General features: G+C 44.9%; 1 protein-coding gene across 1 annotated transcript in view; it reads right to left on the reverse strand.

Moving 5' to 3' along the window:
• The window catches only part of LOC149331464 (uncharacterized), a 45735-nt gene that overhangs the window by 11004 nt on the left and 17303 nt on the right, over positions 1 to 17428 (reverse strand). The window contains exons 13-28 of the mRNA XM_089556618.1: positions 15559 to 15597; positions 14890 to 15030; positions 13976 to 14101; positions 13144 to 13320; positions 12064 to 12252; positions 11671 to 11780; positions 11463 to 11543; positions 9478 to 9591; positions 8264 to 8336; positions 6995 to 7135; positions 6495 to 6593; positions 6170 to 6343; positions 5322 to 5420; positions 3870 to 4070; positions 2693 to 2901; positions 1069 to 1138 (exon numbers count right to left, since the gene is read on the reverse strand). Coding sequence (XP_089412744.1) covers positions 1069 to 1138; positions 2693 to 2901; positions 3870 to 4070; positions 5322 to 5420; positions 6170 to 6343; positions 6495 to 6593; positions 6995 to 7135; positions 8264 to 8336; positions 9478 to 9591; positions 11463 to 11543; positions 11671 to 11780; positions 12064 to 12252; positions 13144 to 13320; positions 13976 to 14101; positions 14890 to 15030; positions 15559 to 15597 — 2043 coding nt within the window. The remainder of the gene's footprint in view (positions 1 to 1068; positions 1139 to 2692; positions 2902 to 3869; positions 4071 to 5321; positions 5421 to 6169; positions 6344 to 6494; positions 6594 to 6994; positions 7136 to 8263; positions 8337 to 9477; positions 9592 to 11462; positions 11544 to 11670; positions 11781 to 12063; positions 12253 to 13143; positions 13321 to 13975; positions 14102 to 14889; positions 15031 to 15558; positions 15598 to 17428) is intronic.

Raw genomic sequence — 17428 nt, forward strand, 5'->3', positions numbered from 1 at the left:
TTAGTAAAAATCAATTCTACGGCTCTTTCTGGCCATGTCGCTTGTCCGGCAGCAAAAGACGCATTAAGAGCTGAAAAACTAGGATCAAAAATATCTACCCGCCATTCGATTAAACTCATGATGTCAAGACCGAAAAGGACTCCACGATAACCGTTTGGAAGTGAATGGCAGCGCAGACTAGCCTCAGAGATCTGCGCCAAAACTGCCTTGATGCACTGCAGTATGCCAATGAAAATGGCTGGTGATAGTAGCACCTGAATTTCATTTCTCGACCTTTTCTAGCTAGCAAAAGCTACATTTACAGAGAAAGTGACAAGGTAACCTGTAGATACGGGGCCAACTAAGATTTGTCCCCAGTGCCTTTTTAAGGTGTCAGCACAGAGTTTACACAGTGATATACAGTATAACCTGGCTAACTGTGTGCTTGTGGTAGCTTTGCCACTTGTTCAGATAAATTGGAAGCTGGCCATAAAGAAAGTAGGAGCTGTTTACATTTCGTCAACACGCAGATATCATAATGAGGGGCACACTACAACATCAACAGCAATGAAGAGTAAAAAAAAATATATACACTAGATTTCCAAGCTGGACAGAGCAACAGCTGCATATTTCATGCACATAGATAACTTCTTCACTGAAGGAAACAGACATATATGGCAGATGAATAGCCTGCACGTTACACACTAACTATAAATGAAGCATTGCACAGCACATGATTGAACTATGGTGTGACATTTGGCATAACCCGAATTCAATAGTACTTCCTTGCATTAAAAGGCATGCCAACATAGCTGAAAAAGAACAACCAAACTCTTATAACACATGTACAGCAGAAGGAGAACTATTCAAATGGTCGGTCTTTTCCCGAGACTGCAGTATGATGCCAAATAAGTTTCCAACCAATTTTAATTAAGTGTTCTTAACTAAAAATTGGTTAATTGCAACCTAATTGATGACTAAAACATGCCCTGCAGACAACGACAACAGTGAAAGTACAACAAACATGTCCAAGACATCAAACAGTGATTTTCTGTGCAGAAAAAAAAAAGAAGAAACTGTTGCACTCACCTGAGACACATTACAGCTTAGGTAGCTGGACCTTGACTTTGACAAGGACTCCTTTGACAGAGATAAGTTCCTGAAAAAGAAAAGAAAAAAGGAAATATGATGTGTCGTAAGCACCTAGGCTTGGCCAGCTCATGTAAAACAGGTCACAGCATGCAAGATGGCGGAGTTCTCGTTGGAAGAGTTGTGAAGGCAACAGGACAAGCGCCATGGGTGCGGGCGTTAAGTATGAAGCACATTGTGGATGGACCAAACACAATAACACGTGCCGCTGCACTGAGATTGCTCGAAGCGGGTGGTTGACCAACTCGTTTCCATCAAGTGCGGCATGTGGAAAAGCCCACTAGCAGAACTTTGCCTGAGGTCCAAGCTCAGCACTGCCTTATGACATAAGCTGCGGACTGTGTCTGGTTCATGTGATAAATGGTGGAGAAAAAATTGGAGAGGAGACCCGGGTATCGTGGTTTTTCCTGTGGCCAAAATTGTGAAAGTTGCTGGTATTTGATCACTGCCGATTATTTGAAAATTTTTTAATATCCATTTCCCGAATCGAATATGAACTGAATAATGAACATATCCTATGTATTCGTATTTGAAATTTCGAATATATTTAAACATTCGTACAAAATACAGTAACATGTGAGAGCAACTGAAATTCAAAGCCCATATATTTTCAAGTTGGCACTTCAACGAAGTCAGCATCAAATCTATGTGATATGGCAGGACTGCTGAAGTGAATCAGGCAATGAAAGTCAACAGGTTCGCATTCATTCTTTAGAGGATGGAGAGCCCATGCAGCTCAGATGTCAGTGAGTACACACATATTAGAGTGGAGAGTTTACAGTCATGGGCCAAGCCACTAAACTATTACATTAAAAGCAATAGTGTTCACAGGCCTCCTTTGCTGATATAATAGATAATTCCAATAAACTTATAGCTGACTTAGCCATCAAGATTTATGATGAGGATTTCACAGCATTAACGCTGAATGCAATATTGACATTTCTGAGCGACTGAGTGCAACATAAGTGCGCACAGAGCTGTAGCCTTTGCATCCAAATAAACGACAGGCAATTCATTGTTCCGTTTTCGCGCTTAAATGTTAATTTTTATTAGCGTTTGCTTCCAACGCTATAGTTGACTATCCCAGCTTCTCTCGCAGTGTCTACATTGATGGTGTGGATAAACAAGGAAAACTAAAAAATGGCCTGGCTTAGCTTATGGTTAAGCCTAGGATGCGAAGCATAGTTTTGCGGTCTGGCGAGCCGCCCTCTCCCTGGCCGACATCTCGCTGCTCAACTGACTCAACGAGTGCGTCGCCTTTAGGGTGACGTCAGTATCTCCTAGCGGTAGGAGCGGGAGTTAGGCCGCCGGCGGAGGCTGCGCGTCCGCGAGCGAGCGCACGAGGCCCCAGCTTTCACAGCTCTTGTGACGTCATATCACGTGGTGCGCCGATGAAGGTCAAGTGGTAGCTACGCGGCCGTGCGCGGCGCAGCAAGGAAGAGCTCGGTTGTGCGAGTAATATGCTTCACATAAAAGCACACACCCAGCATGGCGAACGATGCCGTCGACAATCCGGGCTCAGAGTGCATGTGCTATCGAGAGAAGGGACATGTAATATACTCACCCGTCCAGCTTGCGTGCATAGTCTCGCAGGCGGCCCTCCAGGTCGTCCCTGAGTGCCTCGAGTTCCCGCAGCAGGACCCTGTCCTCCTGCACGCCACCCGGCAGCGACGATTCGGGAAGGACACTTCGGCAGCGGCTCAACAGCGAGGAAATTCCAGACAGCAGTCTCCGCCTCTCGTCCTGCAGCTCTCCTTGGGCCTGCGCAAGCACCTGCAAAACGAACAGTCAAACAAAGCTCACCTGATTAGTTCCTCGTACTTCATTAAGGTCGTAAACTTCCTGCATCATCAGTTAGTATATGGCAGGGTGCACGTTATGCTGTAAATTGGGCAACTACAACCAGCAGTGTGCATCAGCAAAAAGGGCACAGACAGAGATCCGAATGAAACCGGGTAAGCACTCAAATGACCTGACTATATTTAATGAGCCCTGACCAACTTGTACCCGCATAAGACACAGTAACAATCACAGCAAAACAGGCAATCCATCTCTCCTGACATCCAGGTCTTTAGACAGTTCGAAACTTTGCACAATGCACCCTGCAAACCACGTCCAGCAATGCACTTTGCAGATGCCCATCTAAATAACATTTTGTGCTTTAAATAAACCCTTGCACCTTAAATGTACCAAGGCTGTGTAAGGAATTCTTGTTTAAATTACCCCTGAATTTACCCGCTTTTGTGGAGTTGCAGTCTGGGCTTTCATACTGAAGCCCATCATTTCATAACTCGCCAAAACCACACATTCATTTAATTGGCAGTGTAGCGCAGCAAATCTGTTGTACTGACGATTAAAAAATGACAATTTTGTACAGCTACTGACTTCACCATTTCTAGTGTTATGAATTTTCTGCGCCCTCGGCACAATGCTCTTTTTTTATCAGGTGCATGAATACGCAAAACAGATAAGCAGTGGCCGAATAAGATGAAAGAATTGATGTCAGAGGAATGGAAACAGAGCCAAGGATAGATTGGGTAGAGCACTGAAATTCAGAGATTCACTGGTGTGGACTGCCTGCGGTGTGTGTAAGTAGCGTAAGAAACCACTAGAAGAGGTTTTTAACCTGCAATAGAAGTCACTACTGCTGCTAATGCTGATGGTGATGACGCTTCAAGGCTACAAAAAAAAAACAACCCATGCCAGCAAGTTCACACTGCTCTTATGGCGTCTTCACTTGCCTCATAGCTGGCCACCAGCCTTGAAAGGTCCAACCGTGCCGCAACAAGGTCACTGCGGCTCTCCTCAAGGTCTCCGCGCAGACGGCCGTGGTCCAAGCGCAGGTTGCTGTGCGACTCCTTCAGGGCTCGGTGCTGGCTCTTCACGGCCTCCAACTCGGTGCGCAGTTTCTCCTCAGCCTGACGCGCAGCGCTCAGCTCCTCCTGAACGTTCACAAAGAGAGAGAGGGCCAAAGGGCATTTCAAGCTTTTATTACAGTCACATCAGCGCAACTGTGCAAGACACATTAGCGTAACTGTGCACTTATTATCTAATGCATGTAAGAGCACTTGTATGAATGCAACATTGTGCTCAAAGAAAGATGGCTGTATGACTTCTCCAAATGCTCCTGTAGCAACGGTACATACACTGCACTTCAAGCAGTATTAACCAACAAAGTTCAATTGACGCTAACAAATTTTAGTTCACCCATTAACCAACTAGCACAGTGCCACATGGATCAAAATCAACAATGTAGAACTGTGGGAGGTGTCACCAAAGCAAACAGACAGTACATCTTGTGCAACATGAAATTTTCTGCTGGGAAACAAAGAATTAAAGCAAGCAAAGAAAAAGACATAAGCAATGCAGCAAGAGGGACATATGCGCCATGTTCTTCCCTTTTTGTTTCAATAAAAAAAAAACGGCAGAGGGTTGTTATTCCAATATCTTTCTTCGTAAAATAAATAGACTACTCATAAGGCGAACTTTCGCCAGCAAAATTAGGAGGATTCAGACTTACAGCAGCACACCTGACAAGAACAGCTGTCATCCATTTATTAATGCGAGAGCATTATATGCCACCATCACGTCAGCAAAAAGTGTCCGCAATTTTGTCCGCAAGGTTACGTCGTTCTCTGAAGATAAATGTGCGGAAGAGTGATTGTGATAGACAGTGTGTGATAAAATGTTGCCGTGGGAAAAATTTGGCTGATGAGGTGCAATTAGTCAATTAATTAAATGCAAAAAAGACGCGAAAAAATACACTTAGATGTCAAAATAGCCAAGGACACTGATATAGTAGTACAAGGTTCCAGAAAAGGGTTGTTCCAGAAAAGAAAGCTAGACGGGCATGTCTAGCTTTCTGTGTGTTGTCTGTTTCGGCGCTACAACCTTTTTCTGGAACCATGCACCAACTAGCCCCCCCAACAAGCATTACTCAGTTACATAGTACATGGACATCAGAACAGCTTCAGGCGTCGATACAGTACGTGGATGTTTTGCTTTCGCATTGCTCCAATGCGGGCCGCCACAGTGATTTCAAAGTTTTTCACGCTGTCATGCCTACTACCTGATTCAGTGGTTATTGCGACGGTCTGAGAAAAAGCAGCAGAGGGTGCTATCATGATCAAGGTGAAACATCTCAATATGACCTGCCTCAATGCTGCGCAGTGTACCATGCACGGCACACCCACCTTCAGCTTGGCATTTTCAGAGCGCAGATTCCTTGCCAACGGTTCATCTTGGGCTAGTCGGAGCACTTCACCCGAAAGGGCCGCGTCCTCGAGTTGCTCCTGGAAGACAAGCGAGAACGCACGGTTGAAGCCCGAGAAACTTCCAGACTACGTCATCACCGCAACCCACTGCTGTTTTACCCCCGCTGCAAAAAATTGCTAGCATGATTGTTATAGTGCACCTTCTGCTGACAACAGAAACAAAGCATGAAGTGCTGCTTAGGAGAGAGAAACAGAGAGGAGAAGGAGAGGAAGGAGGTTAACCAGGAGAGGATTCTGATTGGCTACCCATAAAAGGGGAGAAGAGGATGAACTAGGGAAGAAGGATGCCAACTGAGGATGCATGTGTGGTAAATTCGTAACCTATCGTGCAAGCATGATGCCCTAAGGAAGCAGAACAGAGCTTGGCATGCCTTCAGAGCTGTCCATGATGTGGCTGGAACTTTGAGGTTTCACGCTGGAGGTACCTAGTATCCTTCACGATTATTCTTGATACCTTAGCCATCTAAGAATCCTTTGCAGTCATTCTGCACGGTGGCAGACAGGTTGAGAACCCAACAGAATTGATGCAAGAGCAAACTTCTTCTTTTGCCGTGTTAGGAGAGTGTGTTGGTGAAGGCATTGGCTACAGGAGACCTAATTGCAGATAGTGGCATGGATGAGTGCTTGCTAGTGTACCTTGTAGTTATGAGAACAGACACAGGAGGGCACTATGCGCAGGCCTACGTGGGGAAGGATGGGCAGGATGGAAAGGCAGAAGCATGCCATTCAACTCGTACAATCAGTCGATCTGCATCGCGCCCACCCACCTTGAGGCTGGCGTTCTCCTGCTTGAGCAGCTTGCACGAGGCCTTGACGCAGCTGAGATTTGACGCCAGGGCCTGGTAGTCGGCCGACAGCTGCTCGTGCAGTTTCTCCAGCACCTGGTGGTCCCGCACGAGGGCCTCCCGGCTCTGGGCCAGTTCCGCCTTCTCTACAGAGAGCTGCGGGGAAAAGGTTAACCATGCCTTTACATCTGAGCCAGTTATCCTCACAGGAGGGTGAAAACAATTTAACGTCAGCATAAGTACAACACACACAAAAGATGAAGAGAGGAAATGAAGAGGAGGCAATGACTGCATCAGGAAGCCATACCTGATCTCGCTGGGTTTCTGCCTTCAGCAGCTGTTCCTGGAGCTCTGTGACTTTCTGCTGCAGGGCAGTGTGTTGTGACCCCAGGTAAGCAGCTTCCACCTGCGCAATCAGGGTGCAGTCTCTCCTCAATTTCTTCATGCTGCTTTTACACACCCCTGCTCTATTAGATTTACTTGCTGCATAATATAAAGCATGGCACTGCCCAGCTCCTAATTGGGTATATCGACGACAAAAACATACAATATTTGTGAAATGCATGAAACACACTACAGCACTGCAGAACATGGATGATGACGATGATGATGACGACGATGATGATGATAAACCTAGCTGTTAAACATGAAAAAAAAAAAACAATATTTGAATGTGTGTTTGTGCACTGAGCCCAAATGGATTCAGGTGCTCAGGGGGAACTCAGTTTGAGAACCCCTGGCCTCACTGAATCGCCTGCATGTGTGCACACACATACTAAGTACACATGCGTGCACACGCACACCCACCTGAAGCTGGGCATGCTGTGCCTGCAGTCCCAGGTGGCGCTGTTCCCCGCTGGTTGCCCTGCCCTGCAGGGAGGCCGTGTGCTCCTGCAGTGCCTGCAGCTGGCTTCGCAGGCGCCACGCTTCCTCCTCCAGGCAGCCATTCTGGGTGGGGAGAAGAAGGGTCAACAGCCACACCACGGGGCACAGTTTTGAGAAATCAAACGAAAGACCACTGAAGCTGCAATCCTGAGGTGCAACTACTTTCAGTGGCAGTACTGATACCAGCTATTCCGCATCACATGGCCAAACATTAGTTACAGTGTTGTATCACAGCCTCCTCTTGGATCAAGGCTTTTTAATGTGCATGCCTTGGGTGCAACTTAAACTGGTTAGCATTACAGTGAAGCCTCGTTAAGGCATAACTCGTGGGACCGTGGAAAAACTATGTGTAAAGCGGCAGTTTGCTCTAACCAAAACAGCTTAAATATATTCGCTGGCCTAAAAAAGGAATACCATACGTGTAATACCACAGAAACCATATTTGTGTCTGTGGCCGAGGCAACCTCATAGTTACTAGTGCAGACTCAAAGGCACTTAAATTGGGTCCTCAGCTGCTCTGTGAGGCCCCGTATTTGGGCAAACAGGCAAAGCATGTCTCGCATATACATAGGTTTTTTAATGATAGGGCATTGGCATTTGACTGTCTTCAGCTCTCTCATAGGCATTGCCAATATTGGATGATGTTCTGCCACTGACAGAGGCAACAATACGCCACTATTCGATCATGCTGGAGAAGTCTTAACTGCACCGTCTATGTCTCTGAATATGCGAAGGGTGACAGTTCACAATGTGCCTTCCCGCTGCTGCAAAACTTCCGCATTGCTGCTGATGGTGGTGGTCAACGCTCGGAGCTTTGCCCCATTGGAAGCGATATGTCACTTGGAAAACACCACACATGGGCAGCCCATGGCAAGGCCAATGATGGGACAGCACAATGAGCAGCCACCTATTCACATGTGGAAACTACTCGACAAGCAATCATTTCTCCTCAAATAAAATCATTTCTCCCCAGATGGCAAATATAAGATAAATATAAGCCTAGTGCTGCCTGGAATGGTACAGGAAGCATCACCCGGTTTGCAATTGTCCTTTCGGTTCTACAGTAGCTTGAAATGGAAGCCCCAACAAACAGCTCCTTCTTGACCCAAGTGGCACAACAACAGTATGCAGCAAGCTTTGTGGCATGAAAGAAGTTTCAAGTAAAAGAAGAGGGTTTCTGTGCGTACTCACCTTTTTTTCGAGGGCCAGAATGCTCTCCTTAAGCTCCACGACTTTCATCGAGATAAGCTTGTCTCTGTCCATGCTGCAAAAATTGGAGGGCACAGTTGAGCTCCACCTTACGCGTATGATATCTTGACACACTGCAGTACGCCAGCAAAAACGACCAGTGGCAGCAACACCTGTATTATTTAATTTTTGATGCGATAACATTTAGATTGTAGTCGTCCCAAAAAATTTTCAGTTCCTCTGCAATGAAATTCCCTGATTGGTCGAGAGGTTCGTGCTGTCATCGGCACTGCCAAATTTGAAAATCTGAGGACTGGAATGTTTGAGTACCTCCCAATGATCCCCTTTATAGGTTTAAATTAACCCGACACACTCTTCCACCTTAATCCACCAGCTGATGATACCCACCAATCCACCTTAATCTATTTTAAGGCAAAAGCCTTTAAGCGCTCATACTCGCGGCCATGACTCTGTCCGTCCGTCTGTTACATCTGAAGTGAAAGTCGTAGCTAGTCATTACTAGTCACAAGTCATGACTAACTAGTCATTAACCAGTCATAACTGATTTTTCATGACTACCCATGACTGGTTAGTAATAACTAGTTAGTCATTAAACAATCATGATTAGTTAGTCATCAACTAATAAGTCATTAACCAATCATGACTAGTTAGTCATAAGCAATCACTAATTAGTCATGACTAGCCAATCCAAGTCACAGTAGCAGCCAAAGTTGCATGAAAAGGCTTTCACCTTGTGCACTTTAGATCGTCGAAGTGCCCCCAGAATTTTTCTGGGGTGGGCCTACTTTTAGAAATTGGGGGTCCTTTGAAATTTTTGGGGGTAGGCCAACTTCCAGTTGCTATGGCATTTTCTTCTTTAAGAATGCGGTCAAGAAGGCTCCCCAAGTTTTTTTACCCTTTCTACCTAATAAAAGCCGTGTTTTCAGAGACAATGCTGTATTTGTCTTTAAAACACGGTAGTCTATCAATGCAGACCAACTTCAGTGTGTCTTCAGTGTCCCTATAGCTGCAGTAAAGAAAGACATAATGAACTTATCCCTATTTCCACAGGCTATGGTGACACTGAGCTTGACAAAGCAAATTCCTTTCCTTTCATATTTGAACACGATCCTTTTAATCTCAAACAAAACGCATTCACGAAGAAACTTCAACCACCAGAAAGCTCATGGCACTAAGGAACACACTGTGGTGCATACCTGTTGGATAATTCAGGGACACACTCAATCAGCTCAGTGCTCTTGGGTAGGAGGGCTTCTCGGTCAGCTTTCGACCGCTTGTCTTCCGCACTCACGCTGGACAGGTTCTCAACCCTGGGAACAAAAAAAAAAAGTTTTTTAAATTTTGTTTTAGAAACAGTGAGGAACAAACAAAAATACTGTAAAGCTGACATTCAATAATTTGAACTCAAAGAAGACCAAAAATGTGTTTGAATTATGCACAGTTGAAATTAAGCTGGGCCTCTTTGGCCAACTTGATGCTGATGGGAGCAAACTAACTTCATATCAACATGACTTCACTGCAGTTTCAAGCAGACACTGTGACTTAAGGTTTACTATGCTGCTTTAAAAGCTCACCTCCAGAAACTGCCCCTTCTACTAAAAGGAATCCCAGCTTAAACGCTCTTCAGCATTATGTGCACTATAAGCACCAAAAGCGAAATTTATTTCAGCACCAATGTCTACTCAACAAGTGTAATGATTAGGAAGAAGGGGGCAAGCAAAACGTCTTAAAAATGGCATGACAAATCTTTTTCAGGAACCGTGACACCCTGGGTAAGCAGCACTGTAAACTAGCACTTGTGCCCTCGCTGTCTACTGTAGAAGACCACAAACACTTTTCACAGGTGGGCTAACCATCAGAAAGTTTTTTTTTCTATAGTTTTTATCATATGCATAACTCATTAGAATGAAACACAGTGGTGGTCCAGCCATTTCAAGTTCTGGAGCAATTTTTGGAGCAGAAAAATATCCATTCTGGAGCACATTTGTATCAGAACGATAACCCTGGAGCAACATGGGAACAGCATGAACGGAATAAAGGAGTCACAAAGAGTTTGTTCCTAACGAGATAAGGTTCAGCCATGCGTAGCTAGAAAAAAAACAATCACAAAAACAGAGAAAATATTTTATTAATGCTCACACTGCCTTGCACGCTAGTTCAACCAAGTGTGCTTGACTAAAAGTCCAGAGAACACGTTTACTAGAATCATTCTTTTTTCATGTTGGCTCTACAGTTAAACGTGGCCATAACGAAATTTTTAAAAAGTCTGAGATTTTTCTTTACATTTTTCTTTACAACCACGCAGCAGTGATGGCCGCGCACTGCTCGTGTCTTTTCTTTTTTGCTATGCCCTATCATTTTTCGCTGCTTTTGAGCATGAACAGTTGTAACGCCACGTGGTATGACGTTCCTAAAGAGAAAGAGCCAGAGATGCGCCAACGGCGCTGGAGCACGGCGCGTTGCGCCAACTGCAGCGGCTCGATGCGATCGGCGTTCCTCTCATGTCAGTTCGTGCTTTATCGTCACGGAACTTTCGCGTGGTTCTAACAAATTTTGAGTGGCTCAGCACTAACAGAGAGAGGGCGTAGCCAGTTCGTTACATCAAGGTAAACTCCCGCAACACCTTTACTACATGAAGGTCTGAAATCACGCGCTTCAATGGGGGCGGCGATGGTCTTTATGACTAGGCTTCACTGGACGCTCCCTGCTCAGTTTCTTTCCCTACAGGAGCCGGCTTCAAAAAATGTGAAGTAACAGCCTCTCCCGAGTTCTTTCCTTCCTCCATAAAAACTGGCTGCTAAATTTTACCACAAGGCAGCCCACCAACGCCCTAGGTTGGCAACTGCGAAAACATTTTAGTAGGTTGTCAACCGAAATCCTGAATGGCTCAATATAGTTGCTTTCCCGCGACCGTATCTTCTTTTTGGAGCAGCTAAGGAGCAATATTGATCGATTTGTCACTTTTGGAGCAGACTGGTGCAGCAAAATGTAAATGTATCAAAATGGAGCAAATGGAGCAGCTGGAGCACCACTGGAAACATTAAAAGGGCTTTGAAGTTGCACAGCATTAACAAATGAAATACTAGACCACACGACATTCGGCATACTTTTATCTGCACCCCTAGCCAAAACAGAACCCTATGATCGTGTGACGACATTCAGGATGATAAAGGGCACTTACTCTTCCAACACTGCTTTGGTCTTCTCCAGGCAGAAAAGAGGTGCAAAGGTCGTCTCCCTCGGCGACTCCTGTGTCTCCCGACTGAGCACAAAAAAAAAAAAAATGCAAGTTCTCCAAAAATTCAGTGTCAGTAATGCATCAAGCAAGCAGCCTAGTAAAGCAGATAATTTATGAGACAGAAAGAGTCACACTTCTTGTGCAGGCCCACCTGTTCTCCCTTTGCGTCTTCCACAGGCTTGTCGTCAGCTCCAAGCTTGTAGCAATGCGTTCCAGCTCACTGGTCAGCTGCTCATTGCGCAATTTTTCCTCTACCAGCTCCTGCAAAGCAATGTCAATGTGAACGAGATGAAAGAATGAGACTTCTCATAGACTCAGAGGCTAAGTGAGAAACCACAAGCTGTCAGCCCTTCCCTCTCCACCCAAAATACTGAAGTAAAACATGCTAACAAGGAAAAGTGAAAGAGCAGATGTATAATGTACCTTGTGCATTAATAACCTATCAACTATGAAAAGCAGCATGTTTATTGTCAACATGAACTACTATCCAGCCCCTTTTCATCTCTTCATTCGCATCGGTTAGCCAATAGTCTCTACAAGGTACCTGTCGTAGATCGCTGAGTGCCTGTGTTTCCAACGAGGCCTTCTGTGACAACTCCTGGCAGCGCTGTTCCAGGTCTCGCGCGTGCACAGCTGCGGCCGCTGCCTTCTGAGCTTCCCGGCGCAGCTGCTCGTTCTCGCGCTCCAGGGTGGACACACGTGAGGACAGCTCGTCCAACGACTCGTCCTTGGCCTGAACAGAGAACAAAGTTCGGGAGCACATCGTTATTTATCCACGTTACAAAAAAACAAGAACAAATCACAGAAGCTGGGCATTGGAACTCCACAATCAGGGGCAAACTAAAACAGCGTTGACAGCCAAAGCACCACTGCCATCACAACGTGGCACTTCAGCCTTTTTTTCACAGGCTGACGGCATCACAGACTCCACTGTGCTTATGGCGTGTTTTCTCTAGCTACCATTTATCTTCGCAATACTGGATACCTTTACAGCTGTTCTAGTGCAAAAATTCTACAGTATCTATGAAGTCTCACTGCCACGATGGCGGCAGGGAAGGCAATGTGCTACACAGACAGCGAAGAAGTGACTAAAAGCAATGAGGGCTGAAGTGAAAGCAGAAATAAATATCATAATGAACAAACAGCGCTAAAGACGAGGACGAAGAGCAGCGCTTGTCCTGCTTGCTCTTCGTACTCATCTTTAGCGCTGTTTATTCATTACGTCATCGTACCAACTAGCCCCGATGTCTCTTGCAATAAATATCCGGGATCGAACTCCAGTCTTTCGGGTCAGCAGCCGAGCACCATAACCACTGAGCCACCACGGCAGCCCACGCAACAGCAGAAAAACCAGTTCAGAACCGAAAGTCGACGATTTTGCTCATCAGGTCATACCTTTTTGACGACACACTGTTTACATCAGGGAGAGGTCTATTGTTTAGCCTTCAGCTTCATCCAAGTGAGTTGTATAAGCCAATAACCACTGTTTCATTGGTCTTCTACTCTTTTTCTTTCACAAAAGGCAATAGAAAAAAAAGACACCTTTACAAAATGTGCAAAAATTTGGAGGCAACAGCATCCAGTCGTGCAAAACAAGTTCTTCTGCCCTCTAATGCCTACACACCTGGAGTGATGACCGAAGCCGACTTGCTTCACGCTCCAGCGACCGCCGCTCTTGCTCAACCCGGTGCAGCCACGTTTCCATGTCTGCACCTTCCAACTCGATGCTGTGCATCCGCTGGAGCTGGCTCTTGAGCGACTCCAACGTTGACTGAAGCTTTGCGTTCTCTGCCTCCGCAGCCTGCAGCACCACAAGGCAGTTGGCAATGCAGAAACTGCATGCATTTTAAGCTGCACCACAACTAGCGAGTTTGTTCCCATTCCATGCTTTGCAAGTAGGTAAACTACTTGTCGGTACGTAAACTATTGTATTCGGACCCCAGCAATGACGCTGCAAAGAATGTAATACTATACAAATCCCAACTGCATGTGAATGCAACAAACAGTTTTCACTCCTTAGTATACAGTAACAGCACGTGGTAATATTTGAACCAACTTTACAATAAGCATATAGCACATACTGCTACATGCTAGTCAACTACCCCAACTTACAGCTCTCGACAGCCAAAAGGAAGCTGACTCGAAATTTATGTTGGCAGAACCCTTCCCTGCAGCTCTAGCAAGTCAAAAAAGGATGTATGCCAACAGCATGCTATCTGTTTTGTAGTTATTCACAATTTCTATCCTTGCACACATTTCTATTGACCTACTTCCCGCACAGCTGCGATCTTTTCCCCAAGATGCTCAAGCTGGTACTCAAAGCTGGGTGCAGTTTGTGACACATAACTTACAAACATGAGCTCTGGTGTCTTCGATGCAGCATTCAGTGTAGTGTATGCCTGTCACGCAAACATTGCAGAGGCTGCCACCCTGCGAGGCTGTCTCCACCACCTCACCTGGAGTTCTGTCCTACATGTGGACAGCCTTGTCTGTGACGCATCAAGAGCCTTCTGAAGACGTTGCGCTTCCAAGTTCGATGCTGCAGCAGCCTTCTCTATTTCCTCCATTTTCGCACACTCGCTCTGAAAGAGATCACCAGCAGAGTTAAATCCGCCACAGGATGACAGAAGCCTCTCTCAGTACGTTTTGCTGGTACCTCTCCTCTGACTCACACCGCACCAGCAGATGCCAAACAGTTTTCTACGACCCTCGACAACCTCTCCCTTCTCCTAAAGCCCACTCTGTTGTTTCGATGGACCCCCGGTTATCTGCCCCGTGCATTCCGTTGATCACTCTATTTGACAGTTTCTGTGCGCAGTCTAATACTTACTTGCAACAATATGGCATAGCAAGATATGTGACCATTACAGAGTCACAGTGCCCTAATGCTTTCGTATCGGCCAAGTCCAAATGAAGCCGAACGCTTCAACAGTGCTTTTAAATTCACTTTCACAACACTTTCACAGCACAATAGATATTGAAATAATTTTTTTTTTTTTTACTAAAAGAAACGAGGAAGCCAGACTTCAGCAAGTGCTGCAGCAAGTTTAAAACAGTCTTTTCCAGCATACAACTTCTCCTGGCTATCTGCAGTGAGATGAAGGTCCCTGATTCAGATGAGTGGCAATACGTGCACAAAGTGATGCTTCCCGCACTTGCAATGCTCACAGACTCCAGACACACAGATTTATGCATAGGTGAATGGCAAGAACTACTCAATGAGAATCAACTTTAATATGTTCTTCCACGGACTGATTTATAAATCTCGCTGGAGGAGTATTAAATGCACAAGTTTACTTGCAATATCTGAAAGCATGATACTGAGCACAGCATCAAGAGGACTTGTCCAAATTGCATAAAGAAAGATCACCTTCCTGATCTCAAGCTGACGTTGCAATTCCACTTTCTCCGATTCCAGGCCTGCTATTCGACGAAGGTCACCTTCCCGCTGCTGTTCCTGTGTCGTCCTTTCTTGTTCAAGTTGCTCAAGTCGCTCATTGGCTATTGCATACTGAAGAAGAATGGCATTGCACAGCATAAGCATGCCATGCTCAATTCATATTACCAACTGAAACCCTACCTTGCATCCCACTTTTCCCTATTGCAAAGCAGTAGGCTAGGGTCAAGTTTCGACATTTCGTGTCAGTGAAGTTTTTTCTCTCTCTCCAAAAAGATACTTGGAGACAGAAAGACAACTAGATGCAAGCATCCTAACCTTAAACCATAACAGAAGTAAACAACAACAAGTCAAGTGATGCGAGTGGCCAGTGGCCACTGCTGACAGGGCAGTCTATCAAAGGTGCTTTCATTGATACCTATGAAGGCCAAACTAATCACCAATCAAACAAAATCAGAAACTAATAACAGTCAGCTGGCTTGCTCCAAAAGCATAAAAAATCACTCATAACTTCCTGAATGCAAGTGCTAACAAAGACTGTATAGTAGTTACGGAGTCACTTAATAGTGGTTAGTGGTTTAATTCCATTTATTTTTGTTACAGCCAACTTGTCACAGTAACTATGGCTGTAGGTATGCTCACCTGTGCCCGAAGTTCATCCTTTGTTGGGCTCTCCTCCACCTAGTATGAATACCCGAGAGAGAACAAGTGAAAATTCAAAAATTATAAAAAGTGCAGTGTGCTTTTGCGCATAGAATTTGTGCAAAACCACAAAAGCAAAAACAACTGGATACAAAGACTTCAATGTGCATCAAGAAACCTCAGATATGAAATAAAAAATAAAAAAACGAGAGTCAGCATGTAAAAAAAATCCATTACTTACAGTGGAAGCATCCACCATTACCCCCTACTACCAAGAAGGGCTGCTCACAGCCAGAAAACTGAGTTCAAGGATATAAATATTACAGGAGATGCCCCTTTGCTTTCAAGACAAGATTGAACTAAATGAATCGGTGGCATCAAGCAAACAGGCAGCAGCCTATCCATTATTGACTTGAAGTTTATTAAACGAACATTTCTTAACTGAAAGGTGAAAAACGTACCGCAAAGAGACGAGGACACAGAAAGACGGACAACACACGGCGCTAACTTCCAACAATGGTTTATTTCAGAAAGAAAGGTGGTTTTATAACGACATCATGACCAACACGCCGTCAAACCATGTGCTAGCAAAGCGTATCAGCCAGATATGCGAGCTCTTTCGCCATCAATGATACAGAGGGGGTACTAACACAATCATCTTTCAAAAGTGATATCCATTCCGCTTCTATGATTTCTCGTGTCAACCGGTTATTGTGCACTTTTAAAACCATGCATTGTTCAAGAAGCGGTATGCAGTGACACGACCGGCAGTGGGCTGACAACCCTTTTCCACGCATATCATCTACGTCACGCCCATGCTCTCGAAGCCTATCATTCAGGCATCTGCCGGTTTGCCCTACATACTGCTTGCCACAGGAAAGAGGAATTTGATAAATGACATTTTCAATACAATTGACAAACTTTTTCCTATGTTTTTTCGTACAACCAACACCCTTTTTAGATTTTTTGAAATGTTTCGTACACAGATGACTTAACTTCTTAGGCGCCGAAAAAACCACTCTGGCTCCCGAACGTTGCGCTATTTTTTTGAGATTATGAGAAAACTTATGAAAATAAGGAACGACGGCAACTTTTTCTTTCTTGCTCATGGCTTCCTGGTTATCCTGGCCTTTTTTATTGCAGACTTTCTTCAAAACACCTTCTGCCACAGACACTAGGACATGGGAAGGGTATCCAGCATTCTCAAGCCTTTTACATTGCTGAGAAAAACTTTCATGCATGAGGTGCGGGCAAGACTTCTTCAAACAATTAAAAAATGAAAGGCTAGCAATAGATCTTTTTACGAGCTTAGAATGGGCTGAATGAAAAGGTAACAATGGTTTTTCGCCACGAGGTTTGAACATCCAGCACATCCAGCAAAAGATCTATTGCTAGCCTTTCATTTTTTAATTGTTTGAAGAAGTCTTGCCCGCACCTCATGCATGAAAGTTTTTCTCAGCAATGTAAAAGGCTTGAGAATGCTGGATACCCTTCCCATGTCCTAGTGTCTGTGGCAGAAGGTGTTTTGAAGAAAGTCTGCAATAAAAAAGGCCAGGATAACCAGGAAGCCATGAGCAAGAAAGAAAAAGTTGCCGTCGTTCCTTATTTTCATAAGTTTTCTCATAATCTCAAAAAAATAGCGCAACGTTCGGGAGTCAGAGTGGTTTTTTCGGCGCCTAAGAAGTTAAGTCATCTGTGTACGAAACATTTCAAAAAATCTAAAAAGGGTGTTGGTTGTACGAAAAAACATAGGAAAAAGTTTGTCAATTGTATTGAAAATGTCATTTATCAAATTCCTCTTTCCTGTGGCAAGCAGTATGTAGGGCAAACCGGCAGATGCCTGAATGATAGGCTTCGAGAGCATGGGCGT

This window comes from Amblyomma mixtum, chromosome 8, assembly GCF_055824585.1.
Source record: "Amblyomma mixtum isolate Tamu chromosome 8, ASM5582458v1, whole genome shotgun sequence".
NCBI lineage: Eukaryota > Metazoa > Arthropoda > Arachnida > Ixodida > Ixodidae > Amblyomma > Amblyomma mixtum.